This window comes from Limanda limanda, chromosome 3 (genome assembly GCF_963576545.1).
Source record: "Limanda limanda chromosome 3, fLimLim1.1, whole genome shotgun sequence".
Lineage (NCBI taxonomy): Eukaryota > Metazoa > Chordata > Actinopteri > Pleuronectiformes > Pleuronectidae > Limanda > Limanda limanda.
Genome location: NC_083638.1, coordinates 5,264,561 through 5,288,839, shown reverse-complemented (window position 1 = coordinate 5,288,839; position 24,279 = coordinate 5,264,561). Strand labels below are relative to the sequence as shown.

The window sequence follows — 24,279 nt, the reverse complement described above, 5'->3', positions numbered from 1 at the left end:
TTATGAGTCTTAACAGTGCGTTGCTGGGTGATGCTGGATTCCACTGTTGATCCAGGATCCCTCTGGATCTCTCTCCTCCTCTTCCCCTCCCCCACTGCTTTGCCAATGCAAAGGTCTCACTGACATGAATTAGAAGGTGGATGGTTTAACTGAGTGCTATTGTTGCTCTAAATGTGGCCTCATGTGTGAGAAGGGTAATGACAGACTACTGAAGAGAAGAGAGGGACAGGATCTTTCATCCAGTGTTAGAAACGTCAGAACCTTCACTTACCGGAGGGAACACTTATGGAAAATGTCCGGAGCAACTGACATTTGTGTTTTCATATTCAGATCCTGAAAATGGCAGGACAAAGAAACTCTGTAGTTATTAGCTTGTTGAGTAGATATTATAATATTTTTTTAGAATAGAATTTATGAAAGCTAATCAAGGTTCTAGCTCATGTCTTTGAGAAACCAGACCCTGCTTTGAGAAACAACTAGCTTACGGATTTTCTTCAACAAATTGAATTTTAATTGGAATACAGCAAATTATCAAGCTTATATTTTTGTACAAAATAGAGACAAATGCATCAAATTGTCACAAGAATTATATATTTATGTGCAGTGTACATTTCTTTAGTGAGATGCAAACGTCAGTAAATAAATGACAGATGAATGAGTCCATACTGATAATATTCCAGCAGTGACAACTCCTGAACCATGGTTGAGACTACCCCTGTGGAAACTGGCTGATTCCTGGAGAACCTAATTCGCCTGGTTCCCGTGAGATCAGGCGATTTGTCCTCAGCTTCTCCTCTGACGTCACTCTGCAGCTGACGGGACCAGCCCCTTCTTGGCACCCTGGTGGTATTGGCTCTCCAGCTTCCCTGGGAGAGAAAGGGGGTGAAAGGGAAGGGTGGGAGGGGAGAGAAGAGGAAGGGATGAATCAAAACACCATCAAAGGGACAGAGTGACCTTTATGAGAGCTCAAGGCCTGCTGATTAGAGGCGGCCTTGGGTGGACTGGGGAGGGGATGGAGGGAGACAGGCACACACAGAGCGAGGGAGCGAGAGGGCGAGCGAAGCCCCTTTAAACCAGATCCAGATATAGAGCCATTACAGTGACCCCTCATTATACCAGGTTTGCTTGTTTACACTGGACTACGCAAGCCAGCGTAAAGCCAGTGTGTGATTATAGACGGCGTAGTGGTATTCTGGAATTAGAGGCGTGATGTGTCGGCTCTCTCTTCTACACAGACGTTGATGTGTGAAGAACTGCTACAGCACACTGTCTGTTATAAAGAACAGTGAGTGAGGTGCAGTAAAGTCACAATATTCTCACCTTGAACAGGCTGTTTAAACGGGGCTGAAAAGACCAGAAGGCTCGAGTTGAGAGTCAATTTTTCAGTTACAGTATTTTCACGTGGTTTCTGAAATATTCCAGTAGAAAAGGTTGATGGAAATAGCTCAATTCCCCCAAACTCAACTCTATTGCATTGGAGTTGTTATGCTGGTATGAAGTGGTTTGTTTGTAGGGAGCCGGAAACCAATTTATTTAATAAGTTCTGACATAAAAACAAATTGAATTTGTATGAAATCAGCTGTTTCTTCTTAGTCTAATTTGAATTTGTTGGCAGCAAAACAAAAGATATGAAACCAAATCTTGAAAATGAGATCATGTGACATGTAGTTGTCAACGTAGCTTCCAGAGACAAAACCCGACTGAGGCCACGAGTGAGTGAATACAAACAGACAGCATCAGATTTTATGGGACATTAAATGTTCTTACTTATTGGGTTTTCTAATTTTAGCTTTACGTCTTCATTTTTGTTGCTATGCTACTTTGCACAAGCGCTAACTGGTCACGCTGTAGGAGCGCACGTAGCCAACTCACGTAGCCAACACACAGGGCCGAGCATTCATAGCTCTGCGAAGGTGTGTGTGTGTGTGTGTGTGTGTGAGTCAATTACAAAGAGATTATATGCTGGTGTTGAATGTTTCCGGTTACTGGTCTGTGAATTTACAAATTCTACGGCGCGTCTCGGATTACTTCGGAACAATGGAGAGTGTTATTAAGCGTATCGGGTTGGAGTTGGAGCGGATAGATGTTGAAGATCAATTACCTTTTCTTAAAGAACTGCAACTAAGAAGAGAAAGAAGTTGTTCCTTCAACTGAATTCAAAAAATGGCAGCGAGTCTGCTGGAAATGCAAAGCTACCAATCACAGCTCTGTGTCGCCTCGTAGGCTTTAGAGACACTTGATCATTTACATTGTGTTGTCATGTGTTTACTATTATCATGACATGAGAATTACGTTTATAAATTAGTAATAATCATCAATCTTTATCCAACAACTGTGTTGATTATTGAATTGAAAGGCATCGTGGTAAACAGCACCCCTAGTGGCAGCAGTGTGAGGAATGTCCCCATGAAGTGGAGGGAGATGCCACAGTGGATTGTATAATGGTTTGAAATGAGCCTGAACCTTTGTGTTGGTATGAAAACTCCAGCAGACGCACACGAGTTGAACCAGGTGGAAACAGAGAAGTGAGAGAGCCGGGCGGTAACTAATAAACATCACACTATTCAATCAGTTGTGAGTGTTCTCCATGGATTTATCCGAGGAATGTTGAAGTCTGAGCACGTTTCTTACTCTGCCAAGAATGTAACAACCTACAACTCTGTCATTAATCCTTTTTGGATTTCGTAGCTGAGCCAGCGAACCAGCACCTGCACAAACTTGTTGATTAGGAAACCTCCATCTTCAAGTCATAAAACAGTAACCTCCATTGTTGGGAGGAATTCCATGGTTGGAATTTGTTGCGAATGTGAACCTTGGATGATGTTTACAAAGAGGAAAACAGCAGAGACTCTCTGGAGGTTTTTTTATCAAGTTGCTATTTATATCAATGCTTGTAGATATGGTGAGTAAATAGACTCCTGCAGCCACGGAGCTGACGCCGACCTCCTAATCTACCGGAGCTGTGACAATACAACTTCTCCTTGTATCAATCACATTTCAATTTGTTTTTCCATGCAGAACAACCCTGCTGGGTTTTGATAACCTGTGTTGACCACCATCCTTCACTGCGAGGTAGAAAAATAACCTCCCGTCTTCTCTGCCCAACACCCCCCAGCTTGTCAATCCGTGGCATTAGCTGGATTGTTTTCCCCTGCGGCTGAGACAGAGGAAAATATGATACAAGTGTGACAGGCAGGGCTGGCGGTTGTCACTTGTGCTTTCTTTTCATGTTGTCGCGTTATAGCTGAACTCTGTGGGTAGGAGCAGCATAAACAAGTTGTTTAGGAGAAGTGTTGTTTGCTCACCATTTCCAAGTTCTGTCTGAATGGCTGTCAGTGTCTGTCTGCTCTGCCAGGAGCAAGTGCTGCTGCTCAGGTGTGGAAACATCTCTGGAAATGTTTTTGGTTGACTGCTGCCAAAAGGTTTACCCAAGATTGATGATGAATCCACCATAACAGAAAAGCACCATGGTTTAAAGAAAGCTTTTCAGCATAAGTGGTCTGAGAGTAGTTCCACTTTAGTGTGTACTCTATTAGAAAATAAACATTAGACGCTAAGAGGCCAATAACTGCATTTAGGATTTGGCAGTTGTCGAAGTAGGATCATTTGTTTTTTTTAATAATACATTACGAACAAACTCGTCGCAGCAAACTTAAGTGGTGGATCTGTTTTCTCCCATCAGCTCATCAGACAGTGGAGAAAAGAACAAATTATATTTTTCAACTACTTTACTACATTAAAAAAGGATTTAGCAATTCAGAACAAATGCTAAAATGTTGAATTTGTTGTATCTGTGATGTGTTGTATTTAGAATTGCCCTCCGGGAAATATGGTTTGGAAAAATGCCTGATTAGGCAAGAATCAATACAATGTTTACAAAGACGTGAACTATGTGTTTTAGGTTTTCTTTTTATTCATAGTTATTTCTTATAAGCTTCCTGGTTGAAATGTAAACTATCAAGCCTCAAGTACATTTCTTTGTCAAGAGGATTTGATAACGACATACAGATATATCAGTATTGGTAAATCTTTACTCCCTAGCATCGGTATCGGACCAAATAAAATCCCCATCACTCTGGCTCTAGTCATCAGTAGATATATAGATGTTGAAGAACCTGTTATGATGTCAAGAAAAATATTCAATTAACTGGTGAAAATGCAGATTTCCCTTTATGACACTTTAGGCACATACATTACCTCGAGTGCTGTACTTAAGAACAAATCATGAATTAGTTAATCAATTAATTAGGGCACCTGGAGCAGCGAGACCAGATGTAAACCCAACATTGAAGATGTTAGCAAACAGTTTTCTATTTGCACTTTCAACAGACAGGGAGCAACATTAGCATTTATTAAAGTCATCACCACCTGGCAAATGCAACTTCAATAATCACTTTCTTCTCTCTTCAGCTGCTCTGTGCTCCGATGTGTCTCACCAGCGATTCACTAACTGCCTGTCTGCCATTAAACGCAGGGCAGGTTTGGCTTATGGTTGGTTTTTAGAGCCTTTTTACTGAAAACAGCCGCAATGCTGCGACCGAAATGACACCATTAGTGCGGCGAGAGTGAATGGAAACAGCTGGGGCAGGAAAACCAAAACAAAAAGATGAAAAACGTTGGAAAGCTCTGTGAAGCCGAGAGGAGCCGCAGACCTGGGTGAGGATTCTCTGTGGGTTCATAACCACCAACCACCTCTTTCACCTGCAAGTGGTTTTATGATCTACTTTGAATAGAATCATCTTGATCATGGTGGTTGAAAATGATAATTTCTTTACATGAAAATCTTAAAACTACTGAGAGAAGCCTGCTTTAATAATAGTAGTTGTTCCTGTTTGTTTCGTTTCCCTTTACCGTATTAAAACCCAATATTTAAAGCCAGATTTAATCATGTTTACTTTTAAAAATCAAGACAAATTTCTTAGTCAATTTAAGTGTTCTTTAAACATTTATTGAAGCTTACGTGTGAACACAGACCAACAAAGACTTAGCTTGAATAATTAACCGTCACCTCAGCTCTGTCACCATAGCGATTTCCGAGTATTTATACTGCTTAAAGGACTGAATGATGGAAACCACTTATTTGATTTCTATTCCAGGGAAACGGTTCGAGAAGAACACTCTAGGCAATTCTGTGAACTCATTAAAATACATCCTTAAGTGAAACATGGAAAAATAACAAGGTTCCGAGCAACTGGCCACGGACAACCAAGGACAACAGCAACAGCACACACAGAGTACAGTAAGTACCCTTGTTGTCACAACTGTCAGGGGGGGGGAGGGAGTTTTCTCTGGCTGTATGTGCGAGTCAGACTCATTATATTCTCCAGGAAAGTCAATCCAACGCTGCTACATATTCCGTGTGTGAAGGCGACTTTTGTTAATGGCTCTGGAGCTGCTGAGCTGTCGCATTTCAGAGTAGGTGCTGCGGAGCCCAGAGAGCTGGAGGGAATGCAAGCCGGAGAGAGGGAGGGTGAGTGAAGGAGTGGGTGGAAAAAACAGAGAGACAGCAAAAACGAGAAAAGGGATGAGGAGGGGGAGGGAGAAAGGGATACAGATAGGAGGACAGCGGGAGAGGTAGAGAGAGGGAGAAATAGAAAGGCTGGCCCATCGATTGGCTGAGATAATTTCCCATTGATTGCTGGACTGTTTGGAGATTGCTGGAGAAAGGTTTATTGCCCACACGCTGCAGCTGGGGAGGAGGCCATAAAATAAGCACAGGCTGTCTGCAGAGGGCTAGCTCTCCATCACCAGGACCGTAAAACACACACATACACACACAGACACACACACACACAGTCGCTCATACACACACGACACTTGGATACTCTTTTTCCATAATCACAAATATGACTGCATGCATACTATTCCCATTAAACTCGAGCGGAGAATACAGCTCATCGATGATGGAGAGAGAACTCGCATAATCCCTTGGAAATCCAGGGGCAGTAGTGCAAAGAGTATTTATTAGAGTGAAATAGAGGTCTGCTGACATCAATAACATGCTGGGCCATCAGCTTCCTCGCAATAATAATCACAAGAATAATAAACTGGTCGCCGCTTCTCTTGCTGTGAGAGTAACTGCCTACGCACCGAAGAATATAAAAAAAAGAGGCAGAATTCTGTATGCCATCTTTTCATTACACACCAGTCCCAGTGCACCTGGATAATAAACCTAGAACCGCTACGTATGTACACTCTGACCACATGTTGATGCACCTTCAGATAGCGCGCCTTGACATGAGGAAATTACTTCCAGCCGTGATGACACAGAAAAGTGAAGGTAAAAGTGGAGCATCACCAGCTTTGATTGAATGGAACAGTATGTGTGACATTCATCCCCATTGGGCTCCCACAATAACCAATTCAGAGTCTATCACAATATAGCGCCCGGAGTGGAAAAGCTTTAACAATATGAAACTCAATGGAAGGATTTAATGGTGGTGACAAGAAATATGCTCTGACATCCCTATAATGTCCATATCCATATATCCATCTATCTTTATAGGTTACATTTTAACACAGCTAGGACAGACATGGTCATGAATAATCAATGAAATAGTTGTGGAGAATCCAAGGATCACTGAACAACCCACCAACATCCTAATTCATTGAGTCAAATTACTAGTTTATTTAGTTTATGTGACTCATTTTGTCTGGAAAAACATATTTCCCTGTTTTTTCAGGACCTAGTATCGGTTGACCGTAATGCCCCTAAAAGCTCTAAAAGAGGAGAAGAAGAAATAGAGCGTGTTTAGCATTTAGTTATTAAACTTAAACAATCCTCGTTCAGATGAGCATTTCAACTCGTTTTAAATGAATATCACGTGACAGTTCACACAATGGTCATGTGTGCGCGGGTGCCAATTGTTGACTCTGCAGTTGGTTGCTTGGTTACAGAAAATTCATTGAATGGGAAAACAGGGGATTTCTTTTCTTGGAACAATGAGGAAATGGAATCGATGATGAAAGAAAGTGTTTGTCATGTTTTGCCTTCGACGCTGGTAGTCGAGTTGGGACTGATAAGAACCAATCGGGCGTGAATACGAGCGACTGCAACATCGTTTCCAAAATGTCTCCGTTTGTGCCGTTCTGCCATAAAACAGAACCAGCAGCTTTTCGTAAACATCTTAATTTTTGGCATTTGAAACGTAGGAGAAATGTGGACGGCAGAAAAAAAACTGTGATTGGTTGTACAACTAAAGGTTTGTAGTCTGGATGCAGCCAAAGATGACTACAGTCATAAAAAAGACTGAAAATAAAAAAGAGATGCAGTGCAAACTCTGCCAGGTGAAGCTAGTATGTCATCCGTCTATATGTGGTACATTTAAGAGCTCTCTCTCTCTCTCTCTATGCATACAGGGGTTGGGAAGGGGGAGGGGTTGTAATTCCTTGGTAGCCAGGGAGAACAGCAAGAGAAGGAGAGGAAATACTGCCTGGATTCCCATGTTGCCGTTAGTCACACCTAATTTACATTCCCTTCCTGTGCTGCCGAGCTGGTGAATTTACAAGTGGATAGAGAGGGTGCTGTTGGAGACTTGTGTTGGCATGCTGTTTGCAAGGGGTTAGAAGGAAGCATCATCCCTGCTTCCCACTGCGGAGAAAGCAGTCTCTCTCCATCGCTGGGTCTGTCCAAACCTTCATGCCTGAAGCTGTATTCACAGACACTGAGGGGCTGTAATGGCTAAATGATTTCTCCAACCAACAGCATGCTGTTCAGCCTGTTTAGTCACACACATGACAGTTAGTCACAACTTGCTGGAGAACCAGTGTCTGACACGTCAGGACCGTGAAGGTAGTGCTGGTTGGTAGGCAGACAGACGTATAGCATAGAGACATGGTGGTAATATATTGTCAAACATTTGTCAATATGTTTAATGGAGACATTATGATTCCTATTAAGATTCATAATGTTTAATTTGGGGTATTGCCTAACAATGTTTACATGTTTAAAACACATCACTTTCCTCAAGACGGTCCATTGCTGCAGCTCCTCTTTTCAGCCTCTGTCTAAAACACTTGGTTTTTGTCCTGTCTCTTTAAAGACCCTTTCCTTATAAAGTCCAGTCTGCTCTAAATGGCCAGTTGACCCACCCTGATTTGATTGGTCAACAGTTTCCAGTGCGCCTCTGGACTCCATCTAAGTTTTATATTATGATAAATACATTTGTCACCATTATGAAGACTTATTGCTCGTTATAGACCAACTGCAAAGCGGGCACTGCAGCACTCCACCATCCAACACTAACCAAAAAAGCTATGTGAGGTATTTGGACGAAAAATAGAATCAGAACAGCATTTGGTGCTTCGCCCATTTTCCCTCCAACACACAGCCGGCTCACTGCTGTAGAAATTCAAACTGTCAGTCTCCCAAAGTTACAGACCTGAGCGATGAAGACCACCTCCAGCTGACAAACTGGAAAGTACTTTTCCCAGCACTTTCAGACTGTCCGTACGGCGCTTTGTGATTGACAGCTAACATTTGAAGGGCTAGCAATTCCGACACTCAGGCAAAGACACGGAATCTGAGTAGGTTGATCCCGAACAGCTTCAGTGTTCCAGGGGCTTCCAGGTACAAACTGCAGCTGCTCATTGGTACTTTTCAAAAGGAGAATTGTATTGGTCGCCTCACAGATGCAGGAGACATTTTCCGACATGAGCTCTGGAATTGGGTTCTGTCATTTCCCGCAGTTTGCCTTTCACTCATGATGAATGTAGTGGGAGGTTTTTCTGGCCGGTATGATGTTCACCTGCTGATGTCCCGGAGCATCAGCTCAGACAACACTGTACCGACGCTGACGCATAATCCCTGCTTGATTCACAAACAGGGATTATCTCTAAATACACTACAGTTCTAGGCTCAACAAATTACAAATGAGTTAAATGCTAATTGAAACAGAGAGAAGTAGAACCTGGACAGATTGTTAAGAATCTCTCGACACCCACAGGTTTAGTTTCAACGGCGCAGAGATAAACAATACACAGATTGTGATTATTTCCAGGAGAAGTACTGCCGGCAATGTGTGTGAGCTTCAGCTGAGAGTTAGTCGAGGGTGTTACACTGTATACATATTGATTACATGCTGGAGGCAATGCCGTGTAAAAAGGCATCAGCCTACATCAAACTGTGGTTCAGTTTCAGTTCAGTGGATCAGTGTTAAAAACTTTTGAGGACCAATATATTTTCTTAGACTACACTGTTGACATTGCAATCACAGCTAAAACTTCCTGACTTAAACATTGTGTTAAGCTGTTACTCTAACACAAATTCAATACTGAGTGTAATGGACTTTAAAATACTCTCCCCTCAGACTTGATGTCAAGGCTCCCATCTGTGGCTACTTGGCTCCAGCAGATGTCTTTCCAAACCAAACTCATCGCGAGTACACATGATAAACAACTTCCCCAAAAATCGCTTTACTGCTGAGCCGAACAACCGTGAAGATTTAGATGACGTGCGAACAGTTTAAAGTCCGTCGGCCAAAGAATGTCGGTCGTGGCAGAACCTTTCTGAGTCTCTGAATATCAACAGCCAATCAGATGTCCTGGCAAAAAGGGAAATCGCACTCTACTGAAATCTCTTCAGTTTCAATGGAAACACATAATAAATGTTTCAAAACCCGCTTGGAGCCCAGTTTGAGTTTAAGAAATGAATATTAATTTTGGGTTTCTGTTATACATTCATGGTCTCTTAATAATATTTCCCTGGCAATTCTGCCTCAAGCGTCTCCTGAGAGAATTAAACCAAAGCAGTAAAAAATACATTCTCCAAATGTTTAACGCTGCGCATAGACAAAAGGAAACTTCTTGCTTTAGTAATAATAGAGTCGCTCACAGACTGACTGTGGGTTGTTGGCAAGACTTGCGTACTTCTGAAAAATGAAATGGTGCATTCACACCCTTGGAAACGAGGAGCGGAACTCACAAGCAATAAAATGCAACCTGGTTCAATTCAGTTCACTGCCTCCTACTCTACTACGGTTTACAACACATCGCTGTTGCCGATAAACGGAGAGGATCGTAAATGTCGCTGGCCACGTTTTAGTTTGAAAACTCCTGGGCAGAAAAGATAGAGACGTTTGGAACGATGACACAGCAAACCACTACTGCTTCCTGATTGGTTCTCATCAGGCACAGATTAGATTTCTTTATTTATCCACACAACGGGGAAATTCACTTGTTACAGCAAAATAAGAGAAATAAGAGAAAAACAGAATTTAAGAATTTAAATAACAGTGCCGAAGCACAATAAAAAAGATCAAAATATATACACTACTAAACTACACATAATGAGAGTACAGAAACAAAAACAAAAACAACCTCCAAAACAGACACTGTGCAAAAGCAGGTACTGGGGAGAAAGTGGAGTGATGTAAGTGTTATTGTAATGAAAACAAAAATATTATAAGTAATATTGCAACAGTAGTGACCATGATACAGAAAAATAATTAAAAAAGTAAGTGACCATAATATAAATAATACTACAAGATAGCATAATGGAAATATAAATATTGCAATGTAACCATTATAAGTGACCATGATATAAATATAGATGTAAAGTGTTGAATATTATTGTGCATAGTAGTGATCTGAGTAAAAAATAAAAAATAAATAAGAAAAATAAAAATACAAATACAGCTATGGTGAGAGGTTGAGTGGAGATAGAAATAATAGACAGGGACTACAACATAATCAGGTGGTGCTGGTGTTGTAGAGCCTGACTGCAGCCGGGATGAAGGACCTGCGGAACCTCTCCTTCTTACACCGTGGGTGTCACAGTCGCTTGTTTGTAGTATTTTCTGACACTGAGCAACCAAAGGCCAAGTAGACAATCTACTTCCTGTTTAGACTTGTATGTACATGCCCAGTGTATGTCAATGGTCACGTAATTTGCATATTCAGGTGTGTCAGTATGGATGTACATTACTTCTGATACAAAGGTGAAATGCTTGTCTGGAGGAAAATCGTTTTAGTTTGAAGACACCGTGTGTTTGCATGTTGCAATAACTTTACTTTGTTTGGCAGGACCAGTAGCTTTGGAAAGCATATGTTAGTAAAGTAAAAATAAAATACACATTGTGTGACTAAAATGTTAATGTCTACCAGTTTGCACACTTAATCAGTTCCTTTCTACTTTCTTTCAATGTGCTCTTCTACATTTCAGGATTTACTTTTGGACACAGCGCTGTTCTTGAAAAGCTACAGGCTCAGGTGTATATATTAAAACTAATACAGATTCCTTTGGCGAAACAGAAAGTATAAGTTGAAGTTCAATCTGGCTTCACGTTCTGTTGGGCATTTCAGAATAACTCTGTTTGATGGTGATTACAAGGGTGTGTTGGGGAATCATATTTTAACACGTAATAATATATCTTATTATTATTTGTTATTTCAAGCTACTTTTCGGCAAAACGACACAGATACACCAAATTAAAAACTGATTCTAAATTGTAAAAAATTGACCGTTTTTTCTTGAAATTGTCTCACATATAAGCATTGAGTGGAACTAGCGTCTCTGCTGTAGATCCACTAATGTCTGACTTTTCCTTTTTGAACAGTGCTGTTAGTCAAACCTCACTAGTTGTACAGAAACCACTGGGCCTGGCTTTTCTTCCAACAGTAACTTGGAAACCTGTTATGACTGAGCCAGAGAGTTTATCAGGTACTGGGAGTTGCCTGTATGAATGTGCCGTAACAGACGGAGCAGGTTTGTCCCTGAGGCCACGGAGTGATTCTTGAAAACAGGGTCACAGCCGCAGAGCTTATCAGTCACTTCTCTTGTGCTGCGGTTGAACGCTGCCTTACTGTGAGGACATAACAACTACTCAACCCACACCTTTAGATACGCTTCTTCAATTACACCTTCATTTTCTAGATATTACGCAAACACAGCCTTGAATTTATATTGTTTTGAAAATTTTCAAAACAATATGATCAATATTTGTCATCGTTTCATGTTTCTTTTTCGGTGTAACTGTTATTGAAGCTGCATGTGGTGTGAAATAAAAACACGTGTTTTTACTGTTTGTTCCTTTTAAGAAGTTGCGTTGTCGAGGCCAGGTTCTAATTTTCATTCTCAAGCCGATGGGAAACAGAGAAGTCATCTGGAGACAACATGAGCATGGCAGAGGAAAATAAAATGAATCCTTTGCGCTCTGTCAACTCTTGTTTAATGTTTAAATATATTATGAGATCGTAGGCATATGTGTATTATGGATGTACTTAGCATTCCCCCGCAGATCTGTATCTAAGCATTAATGTTTTCCTTTGTCCTGACTAAGATCCCGGAGAACAGAAAGACACTGTGATGTTGCTTAGACAAATGTAATTTCTAATCTGACAGATCTGACTATTTCCACAATCCACTGTTGTGGTTTTATGTTTTAATAGACGAAGACCCACTTAAGATTATCTTGAGATATCTAAACCAGCCCAGATGTTATCTAAACTCCTCCTTGTCAATCTGTGTGAATACAAACAACAAACAGCTTTTCAGATTTGAAAGCCTTCTGAAACACATTACACATTATAATAGTTACAGTATATCATGTGTGGAAAAGTGCATTTCTTCAGAAGTCTGTTGTTGCAAATACTAGACTGTAAGTATAGTTCAATTTTGAATGGTTAAACTGAAAGAGTAGAGTTTATAATAATACAGCAATGGTTATGAGAGGTTATCTTTGTACAATATCATGTGTAATAATTAACTTAGAAAAAAAATCGAGTCAATAAAGATAACGACGCTGTTAAACTCCATCATGCTTCCTCCACTTAGCGTCACAGTTCATTAGCGGACACAGAATGATTCAGAAGTCATAAAGGGCCAGAGTTTATTAACTTGAACATAAGAGAAAATGTGAGGATTGAAGTTTATAAAGGTGATTTTCCGTTTTCAGGTAAAGGTACAGGGTGAAGTGTTTGTGTTTATATTTTTTGATTTGAGTGTCTTCAGACGTTTTCAGACACATTCAGGAAAATGTCTGGAACATTGAGGCGAGAGCTGAAGCCCGAGTAGAGTTTCCAGGAGGCAGGACATTTAAATTCTGCTGCTGAAATGTACATGTTGTTGTTTCCAGAACATCGACACTGGCGTCACGTCTTGTTGCCAAAAGACTTTGAATCTCATCGTCTGTCCAAGTTGACATCTTTGTATCTTCTACATGTTTGGCTCCTCTTTCTCCTCCTGAGTTATGTATATTTATTTCAGTTTTGCCTCTGTCAGGTGTTAGAAATGTCATCAACACGCCAACTGGCTAGCAGTGAATTTTCCGGACTCTTTCCTGTTCACATGAGCTCACTCTGACATTTTTCAGACATTTTACTGGCGGGCGTTGTGATGAAAGCTGCTGAAAGGAGAACTGAGGCAGCAGCTGATGTCTTATACAGAAGAGTTTAATGTAGACTTGATGGATCAAAGAGACCAGAAGCTGGAACAACATACAAAACGCCAACAGAGTAACATGAGCAATTGTCACCCCCCCAAGTATGAAGATGTCTCCCACAGCATCCCAGTATATCTCCCTCTACTTGCGTCACCCATTCCAACAGCACATCATCCATGAAAGGCTAGAACTGCTGTCACTCTCTATGTTACATGTAGCTGTTCGCACCCTATTGGATAGTTAAGCCTAAAGTTTGCATTCCTGAATCACATTGTGACCTTACGTCTTGCCACTTGTGAAATATGCAAAAGAGTTGGAGCTGGTGCCTCTCTGTCTGGGGCATCTTAGATATGAAAGTCCTTTAACGTAGACACTACAATGTACTGCTGGTTTGCTCTTTATCTATAACCCTGACCTTGGGTATTGCTTAGAGAGCAAAGGGAGTATGTGTGGAATGAGACTGCCTCTGTTGGCATAATAGTATTGAGCAGATGTAATGCATTGACTCAGATCTTTGAATTCTAACATACAGCCGCTCAGGAAAATGTGTTGGTAGCTACGTACTTTGTGAAAACAGCTGCCAATCTTCATCTTTCAGCTCCTGAAATCAACCAATTGACAGTTTCAAATGAAACCAGACTCCTCACTTGCCTCGAGGGATCTGTCACAAGAGTGAAAATGAGGGCAGTGATCCAGAAGATGTTTTATTCTCTTCACATTAGCTTCTGTCACATTTTCTGTTTTTTAAAACAACGTGATATCACCAAAACCCTCAAAACAGGTGCAGTTGATACTGTTAAAGCTAAAAGTACTGAAAGTGAATGTTGTTTTAACAGCTGTCGAATCTCAGCAGATCAGAAAATGAGTTTTCATATTTTAGATTCATAAAAAGAAAATAGATAACAATGTTTGTTTAATAACATAGAAAATTTGGGCTCTAGAATATTGTGATATAAATGTTTTTATTCTTTTTTAATTGTATGGACCAAAATATGAATAATTGAAGTAAGAAAACAACCAGCAGATTGATAAATAATCTTGAATATGTATGAGATGAAGCTCCACTTAGTTAAAACATATTATTTCTTATATTATTACTCTTAACAAATAACATACTAAATACTACAAATATTAGTACAAATATCATAAATTAAGTCTTCATTCAAAAAGATGTTAAACATAATCCTACAGAGACGACAATTAAACGTCCTTGATGCCTGACTGTGGATGAATCGGGTGTGATGTGTATAGAGTTAGCGTTTTATTCCTGCTTTGACACCACGTCTCATTCCTTGCAATTCCATTTATAATTCATCCTCTGGAGACAAGAAAACCTCTTGTCAGGCTACACACACTCGGGTGCTGAGGGCTTTAAAAGCTACTTAAATCCTCAGTAGCCACAATGTCAAAGGGACAAAATATAAAGTGTGGCCTACTTCTTTCTTCCGTTTTATTTATTTTTTTACAGCCGCGATGGGACTGTGAGAAGGTGAATGCAGCCACGTTATTAAAAAGGGTCCTTATAAAGCGGCCTTGGCCACATCTAATTAGAATGTAAATGTAGTGTGGGCTGGGGATGGATCACAGAGGATAGACATTGGCATTTAGATTATGCTGAGACTAGATTACTGATGACACTGTGTGTTGGCGAGATAGCCTTTTTGAGAGCGGCTTGGCAACTGACTAATTGTGTTTCACCGCTAGCAATGTGGGCCGCTGCGGTTCTATTGCTGGTAATTAACAAGAGTGAGGGGACAGGTACATTGTTGCATGTGCACAATACAAACAAGTCTCCCCCCACCACACACACACACACAGGACTATACGTGCTCAAATGTTCTCCTCTATACCTTGCACTAGATTCAAAGAATGAAGCGTCTTCTCTCCACTAAGAGTTGCAGCCGCTCAGTAAAAATCCTCTCACCTCCCTGCAATTCCTCATTGGGGTCATATGCCATGAACAGAGCAGCTCAGACCAAACACAAAACCAAAGACAGAATGGAGACAGTGGAGAGAGCAGGAGAGGTGGGGGGTTGTGTGGGGGGGAGAGAACATAGAGAGGGGGATGGAGGTAGCAGAGAGAGAGAGAGAGCAGAATGGAATAAATTGAAGCTGATCTGGTGCTCTGCATTCTGAGGAGGCTGGATTTCCATATCTGTGCAGCGGTGCAGAGGGAGAAATGTGTTGGTGCTGACAGCAAGCTGAATATCTTAAACCTCCGCTGACACCCCTGCAGGCACTCTCTCCTCTCACACACTGATACAAGGTGGAGGGAACACACTCGCAGCGTCACACACGGGTACACACACACACACACACAGACACACACACACATGCACACTCCCTAAACTTAAGGTCAGGAGATGGGGAGCTTTGTGTATTGCTTTGTTCGTGCACAGTGATGTACAGTAGTGCTTGTTTAACAGTCAGCTCAAGTGCACGGCTCATCTCTGGGGGAAGGAACCAGTGAGGCAGTCCGTTCTCTTCTGCCACTCATAACTATTCATGTTATATATATATGGATTATATGGATGGACTTTATATATATACTAATTTGCACACTTTGACCACATTTGTATCTGCATGAAGCAGCTTGATTCATAAATACTGTTTAATGTAACAGCCACATGCACAGTTGGACAACAAATAAAATGGAATAGAACCAATTATCTATTGTAACTTCAACGTTGGACCTGAAATCTCATCTGAAAATCTGAAAATAAACCAAAAACTTGATGATGCAAATGTTAAATCAAGCTCCACTTTTGTGGCTCAGCAAAGATATTTTCTGCTAAAAGACTGTTCAAAATAAGAACAATGCTTATTTAATGGCTTGTTGAGAGCTAACTATAACATTGATGCACTCATGTCTTCGCAGTATAAATATTTTGTTAAAGCCAGGTCAGCTTAGTTCTTATTATTTTATTCTGAACATAAAATTAAATCGACCTAGAAAAGTTTATATGGGCAGTTACTTGGTATTTTGAGATTTTCTGCCCATTTCTTGACATGAGAGAGGCACTGATCTCTCGAGTGCATTTCCAAAAATGTCAAAAAAATCCCTTTAAACAGACGGTATTTGGGCTCAGAACTCTGTGGAAACAATATTTTCCTCAGTGGAAACTTGGCAGCGAGAGTACAATAACAGTGGAGCTCGTTGCATCCATCAAAGTATGGCTTCATTTATGGAGCTATATGATTTCCTCTCTGACTGATTATGATTTATCTGAACGAGTGCCGAAAAAGGAAAAAGGCAACAAACCATAAGGAACAAAACAAAGGAGCAGAGTCTGACTGACACTGGATTATTTGTGCAATTTTAGGGAGTAAAAAAATAAGACATTGAAATATATGTTGATATATCTTTAGATAGGTAGGTTGTTCGTCTGGTTTTCTGTGTTTTAAAGTTGCTGTTCTACAATTGATGACGTTTATGGCTTCTCTTCTGAAAATGACAATTAGCTAGTAGCTCATTAACTAAATCATGTATTTTAACCATCTATAAAATATGTCTTTTTACTAAATTATGTATATACAGTATTTTTAAATCAGCCCAGTATCTTTTTCGGCATTGTGTTTCTGCAAAAACAGTTTTTTATATCTGCAATTATCAGACATCATGTTTGTCTAATGTTACAGCTGTGATAGGCCACATAAGCCGAGTGGGCTCAATTGATATATCAGCTTTAATAAGATTCTCATTATTGATTTTGCAGCACTGAGAGAGAAACAGCACATATGCGAAATACAGATATGTTAATGCCCTTAGCAAACTGCTACACAGTAATAACAGTCTCATTCTGCATGGTGCTTTATGATATTACATCTTCACTGAGCTACCATGAGGTTCTTTGCTTCCCATCGTTCAAATATTTAAGTTACTCGGTGGGTGAGCAGATCAAAACCTCTCCCTTGCAAGTCTGAGGCGAGACACGAGGGGATGAATTCTCAGTTCTGACAGTCAAATCCCAGACTGCTATACTTTGCCAGCCTATGTTCATGCTCTTTATCATAAAAAGCCCATAGGGGAATTTAATTTGGCAAGTTGTGTTCATGTGCTGCCATCAACAAGAATCGGGGGAACGCATTTTATTTGCCTGACATTGTCTAACAGCCACCATCATTCCTGATTAATCTGACGCTGCTCGAGGATTTATCTATCTGTGTGCTCCGTGTGGTGCAGCTCAATGGGAGAGAAGAGCACTGCCAGGGCTTCTGCTTTCACTCCCACTGCATATAATTCTTACTACTTTGGATAAATGCCGACGTCAAAGGGTGCGTGTGTGTGTTTTTGTGTGGATGAGTAGCAGGTCTGACAAAAAATCACAACAGCTGGGGTTTTTAAAAAGAAACCCTTTTTCTGTCATGTCTCCTTTGTCTTATATTCTCAGGTTATTGCTAAGAGGCTTGAGCACCCATGGTTAACATTATGACCAGCAAATATCAGAGGAGTCCCGTGGGTCTGGTTAAGTAGCTCATTTAGCTCAAGGTTAAGTTAGCTCAAGGTTATGTTCGGGTCTCCACAGGCTGGCTGTCTGCAGAGTGCGAGGAGAGAAAACTGCTGATGGGCCTGTCAAATGCCAGAACGTATGCAGTCTACTGACGGCTGAGAAACGCTGAGGGATGAATGTGAATTGGTGGGAAATAGTGTATGTTTGACTAAGTGTATGTAGTTGGTTCCTGTGCATGCGTGTGTGTGTGTGTGTGTGAGTATGTCGGCGAGGGGCTGAGCCGCAGCAGAGGAAGCAGTAACACGGTGCACGAGCTCCTTGGCACGCCAGAGGCACGGTGACATTGATCCAGCAGACCTCTCTCCATCAGTCTCCCTGACACAGGTAACGGGATTGTTCATAAAAATGGAAATCGAGCCATGTTATTCTCATGCACACGGGCAGACACTCAGCACACAGATGAATTCCTTCAAAAAATAAATGGACCTGCACATGAGGTGTTCACAAATACTATGTGCAGCTTGACAAGGGAGCACATGCATATATACAATCCATTAATATTAAGCCCACAATACCTCCCACACAATACCGGGAAATCTATAGTGTTATAGGAACATAGATTGTACACATACAAACATTTCCTCTGCCAGTGGGTTCCTCTGTTATCCCGGCGAAGGAACACATCAAACAGATGCAGAGCAAATAAACAGAGGCAGCTGGGGGAGGGGCACGCAGGGTGAAGGAAGTGAAGCCCTTTCCTGATTAACAGTTTGCCGTCACGCGCGTTGCGATAATACTTGAAGAGGCGAACATCTCAACAGAGCGTGGCTGTGAAGGTGGGTGGGGTTGATAATGATGGCAAATATGCCACAAAATGTAATTAGTTCTCCTATATGCATCCTTTGTTAGCTTAGCAACGTTCTGTGTCACAGGCTAATTACCCACGACCACGGTGGTCATGTGACGAACGCACACGCCGCACATTCATCATTATTTTAAAAGCTGTGGCAGGCATGGGTTACACATTCATGTTTATTTAATCACAGAGTTATTGCACTGGATGATGACTTTCTTTGTACAGATCATCACAACTTGGTTTGTGCTTTGAGAGCTTTGCTTTGGTTTTTACTGCTTCATCAACGTGGACAAAGTTTGAAATCATCATCTCTAAAAATAGCTTGATACTTAATCAATTTAGCTCACCCACTGTTTGTCTCCTTCAGCACTGAAGCAGGCCGAGCTGAAAGGCAGCAGATGCTATTGATTTTTCTTTTTTTTTTTTTTAGTGGGGGTAGGGAGGCACCGAGGAGGCACGCCGGGCTAATGATGGAAATGTTCAGAATGGCTCCATGTTCTTAAAAGGGAGCCGTGTTAATGATGACTTCAGTCTGATGAGTTACAGTATGTAGTTATGCTGGACATGGTGTAACCTTCAGAGCGGAGGAGGCCCAGACACCGGGGGGGCTTCAGGCAGCGTCAGCGGCCACGAGTCGGATTCACAAGCTGGTTTATAATTGGTACCGGATATTCCCATCTTGTCTGTGTCTAAGCCGAGCGTGACACGGGCACTGATATTTACTTCACAGCACTAATAAGATGAACTGTTGCCTCTGTTTGCTTTAATGTGTAAATATTGATGTAATTTGTGAAAAGAGGAGGGAATACAAGGCCAAATTCAGAAAGGGTGGTGTGGTATTTACAAAAAGCTCTTTTGTTTTTTTTCTACATTTTTAAATCCAACAGCAATTTTTCCATTCAGGTGCATAATACATTTAAGACACACGAACTGACAGGACGCATTGGGCATGTTTTCTTTAGACAGATTTTTATAGATATGTACTGTATGTTTATTTATACATACATAGGTGGGGCTTACTGAAAAGAGACAAAGGGGCCATAAGTGGGGTTTTAGCCCACAGGTCTGCATGTAAAGTGGGTCAACTGTGCTCCCGGAGAGCCTGACTAGCTGCGAGAGGAATAAGGCAGAGCACTAGATAATTAGCAAGAAGAGGAAGGCCTGGTTGAGGGAGCGGGGGTGCAGGAAGAGGTGGAGTACAGATGAGAGAATGTGTGAGAGTTTAGCAGAACCAGCGATTTCAACCAGAGTTATTTTAAATGAGGCAGTTTTCAGTTTGGTTCTTGTGTTTCCCTCTATGCTAACATGCATTATGCATCCCCCTGTACTGTTTCACTTCTATGTTTGTACTTGGGTGTTAGTAATTTATTTTTACAGATGTACTACACTGTAGCTCAGTACTTTAAAACTAACAATTTCAAAAAAAAAATTGTGCATGGTGTTGTTCTACATTTGTTTTGAGATAGTCTATCAAATGAGGGTGCAACATTTCACCAAAGCAAAGTGATGCAGAGTGTTTCTCGCTGATTTTGACCTTTTGAGCAGCAGCAGGGCTGTTTGATGTGAGTGCAGTCAGGGTACAAGAGAGGGAAATGGCTCGAGAGGCAATCTTTTTCATGTTTGCTGAGGCAATTCTTTTATTCTCTAAACCGAGGTCTGCGCCTTCATCTCGATTGGCTGGCTTTCAAACTCCGTTTTGGCTTCGAGTCAAAAGAAATACTGATGGCAGATGACTTACTTTTGGTTTAAAAAACCTAAATCCAAGACTTAAATTAAGATGAATGATTATAATTGGAGTTTTTAACAGGTTTTAGGCTCCATCCACAGTTTTCAAACACATCACTGTTGCTACGTTTACACCTGCTGTTCAGTTTCCGAGCGCCTAAAAATACTGCTGGCCCCATTTTACATGTGAAACTCGTGAAAACCCAAGAAGTTATGACAGAGTCACCTGTATTCACTTCCTGATTGGTTCTTATCAGTAACGACATGACATGTGGTGAAGCCAAGTGCGGTTAACACTTTGTCGTCAGTCTAAAAAAAGAAATCCCCTGTTACTTTTCACCATTGCCATGTTTTTAGATTAGATTAGATTAGATTCAACTTTATTGTCATTTGCACAGTACAAGTACATATGCAACAAAATGCAGTTCAGCGTCTAAACAGAAGTGCAAAAAAAGGCAGTAAAAGTGCAGAGTATCGTGCATATTAAAGTGAAAAATGTAATAAATAAGATCTGTACAGTAGAAATATATATGGAATATTACAGTATTAACAGGAATTGTAAGATACACGGACGATGAATACACTTTGAGCAGGATAAAAATAAATATATATAAATATGAATACCCTATAGGCGGGATAATACAGTAATAAAAAACGAAGTAACAGTCAGTGCAATGTACGAATGTTCGAATGTTCAGTGGTTGGAGGAGGGCGTGTGACAGTCCAAGCCAGGATGGAGGGGGGAAGTATAGTCTTGTTCGTAGTATTTTCTGTAACTACAAGCAACAAATACAGAGCAGATCATTTCCTTCCTGTTGACACCAGCACACGCATGACCAGGGTGCATGCATTGTCAGTTAAAATGTGTAGATGTGGAAAGAGATCATTTTAGAAAATCCAGAAGTATGGTCGTTGGCCACAAATACAATCTTTTGTGTTAATTATTTGTAGTCAGTGGCAGAAAGTAAAGATGCTACACAAAGGTCTAGTTTACAGATTTATATGAGCTGATGTTTTTTTTCTGTTGGAGAACTCATGGTGTGGGGCAATATCCGTTCCCAGCCATCAGTAATCAGGCTATTTCCACAGCAGAGGGAGAAAGATGCAGTCCTAATACCGCTGTAAGCAGGGGGCTCAGCTGGAGTTGATGTGTATGCCTTTTGTGTGGGTGTGTGGGTGTGCCTGTGTGTGTGTGTGTGTCCTTTCCTGAAAGCTCAGGTGCTCTCATGCGAAGTGTGAAGAGGGTTATGTGAGGCAGAGAGAGAGAAAGAGCGAGATAAAGACTTAAGAGCTCACCCGGTGAAAACTGTAGCTGCAGAGCGAGCTGAGGCACAAGGAAGAAGTCACTGATGCTTCAATCCAGACAATATACATGAGCTTATAAGAGACCACACTGCCTCGGCTCCTTCGGAGAGTCAATTCAAATGTCACATACTTCATCTTCTCCGTCCTGACAGGCTTATTTTCCTCCACTAAGGCCATACAGAGTTTATTGGGTTGCTACTTTTACTGCATCACAGATTCCAACCCACCATCCGACCATTTTAGATCGTAAGTGTGTCACAGAAGAGCTGCAGCAACCGACTGATTCATTGATTAATTAACCCAAAGGAAATTAATCAGCAGTTATTTTTTAGGCTGTTGGACAAAACAAGACTATTACATATTTGGCTCTTAGATATAGCGAATGGGCATTTCCACTGTTTTCTAATGTTTTTAATCAACCTTAATTGTTTCCAAATTACATTGTGGTGGCAAAGTTGATTTGTTTTTATGTAAAACAAGTTGCATTTCTTGTATGAAAGGTGCTGTACAAATAGTTTATTGTTATTCTTATCATAATCTCTTGTTGGATTATATTGTTTATTATGGCAGCTGTACAGGACTGTACTGTTGTGGAAGATTGTGGTTTTTGTTAAATGTAATCAAACACATGGTGTCTGAAGTCAATGTGAACGGTAACTGTTTTACACCAAACCAATAATCATGTGCTGTGAGTGTCTATAAACCCTTGAGTGGCTGTTATACTGCAGAGAGTAAATATGTTGTCTGTGGACGCATTACTGCTAATTATTTGTACATAAACATCTTTTCTAAGACACATGGTCGTTTCAATAACTGGCAGATTCATTAATAAAGAAAATACTTAGCTGCTACTCTGGTAAGGATTATTCAGTGAATAAACGTTAATAAAAGTGCAAGTACATACTGTGTAGTAATACTGCATTAGTTGTATCTTTACTTTTGATTAAACCAGTGCACGTGCAAAGTCTTTCATCATTTTTCGCACAAGTCGTTCTAAAGACTGGAAAAGACTATCTGTTCAATTTCTCATTTCCCTCTCAGCCTGCGGAGGCTCCAGCACCAACCCCATGGGGAGCAGGCAATCTCATGTGAAAAGCCTTTTCAAGTGGCGCACTACCCAAACACACCAATTTCACAATGAAATCTGTGCGGGAAACGAAGGCTAATATTAAGCTGCCAGTGACTAAGAGCTGGATGCATGCAGTAAAAATGACGGACCTTATTACCCTTATCACTTCTGGGCTTGTGTTTTTCTCTGCAGTTGCTCAGTGTTTTGTTCTAATGAAAGGAGAGAATGTGTTTGACAGCTGGTTAACTCAGTGAGCCTGCTCAATGAACCTGACCAGAGGGTCGGACAGATTCTCCGAGTCTGATCAGCTGTTTCAGACTGGTTATGGTTCGAATCATGCTGAGCCAAAATGCTTTTGACCTTTACACCAACTGTCTAATGTGTTCTTGGCAGCGTTTTGGAAATAACTGAGTTGTCAGGCTACTGGAAAACACAACAGACTGAGCCAACACACAACAACAACAACAACAACAACAAAATGAATGGAGTGTTTTAAACCTGCTCTAAATAAAATGTTGAATGCAAAATAATTTACACAACTACATCTTTCGAACCAGCCTTGAAAAGTATAGAATTATATCTGACAACCACATTAAAATATAATAAATATGAAGATTTTATTTTTTTCCATTTATAAACTTTCCAGTTTAAGTGTGTTTAAGGAGTTGGAAGAGACAGATTGAAAGAGCATACTCATGGGACCATGGTCTGTAGAAACAGCTGTACAACAGCTGGATGTGTAAATAAGCAACTGTTTGCTGACAAGTTTGACTTGTTGCTTATCAGCTGACAAGGGGAAACTATAGTCAGCCTTTACAGTTGATAAGGACCCTGTATCACTTCATGGAAAATAAATTAAGGTTTCTCATTGAACCACAGGAGATGAAAACATCCTGGAGTTTCCACAGAGCACAATGGAGGGAAAGTGACGGAGATCAAACTGAGCAAGTCCAAAAAAGGCTTAAAGGAGAGTGTGATCACATGCCAGTTAAACACACAAAGTCCTCCCACAACACAACGACTGCTGCTAAAATAAACATACACTTGTATCCTCTTCCCCCCCTGTCTTCCCCCACTACTCCACATCTTCTAGTTGCCAAACTCAAACAACGTACTGACTCCATCTACTTCTGTCCAACTTCTCATTTAATCTCTGGATTAACCAAACAAAGAATAAATAAACTAGGAGACAATAAAGGAAATGTGAGACGAGCTGGTCAACTTGGAGACTATTGGAGACTTTGCTGCCTGACAAAAGAGAACCACAACAGAGGGAAGGAATGTTCCTCAACTAACTGATCAAATTAGACATTTCACTAAATATTCAAATAATGATTAATATAAATTAATATATAAACACGACAGGAGGGTTCGCCCACATTGGTTTAAATGTAACAGTCATTTGTGAAATGATAGAGGCAACAATACAAGAGGGATTGAAATTGTCGACTTATTCGGTTACATGTTATTGGAATATCACGATTCAAGGTAAAA

At 40.8% G+C, this 24,279-nt stretch overlaps 1 protein-coding gene across 1 annotated transcript in view; it reads right to left on the bottom strand.

Annotated features, from left to right (window-relative positions):
* Positions 1-574: 574 nt before the first annotated feature.
* trip4 (thyroid hormone receptor interactor 4) overlaps positions 575-24,279 on the bottom strand; it is a 66,248-nt gene continuing 42,543 nt past the window's right edge. Inside the window, exon 13 of the mRNA XM_061068329.1 lies at positions 575-866. Within this exon, the coding sequence (XP_060924312.1) occupies positions 802-866 (65 nt within the window). The 3' untranslated portion in view covers positions 575-801. The remainder of the gene's footprint in view (positions 867-24,279) is intronic.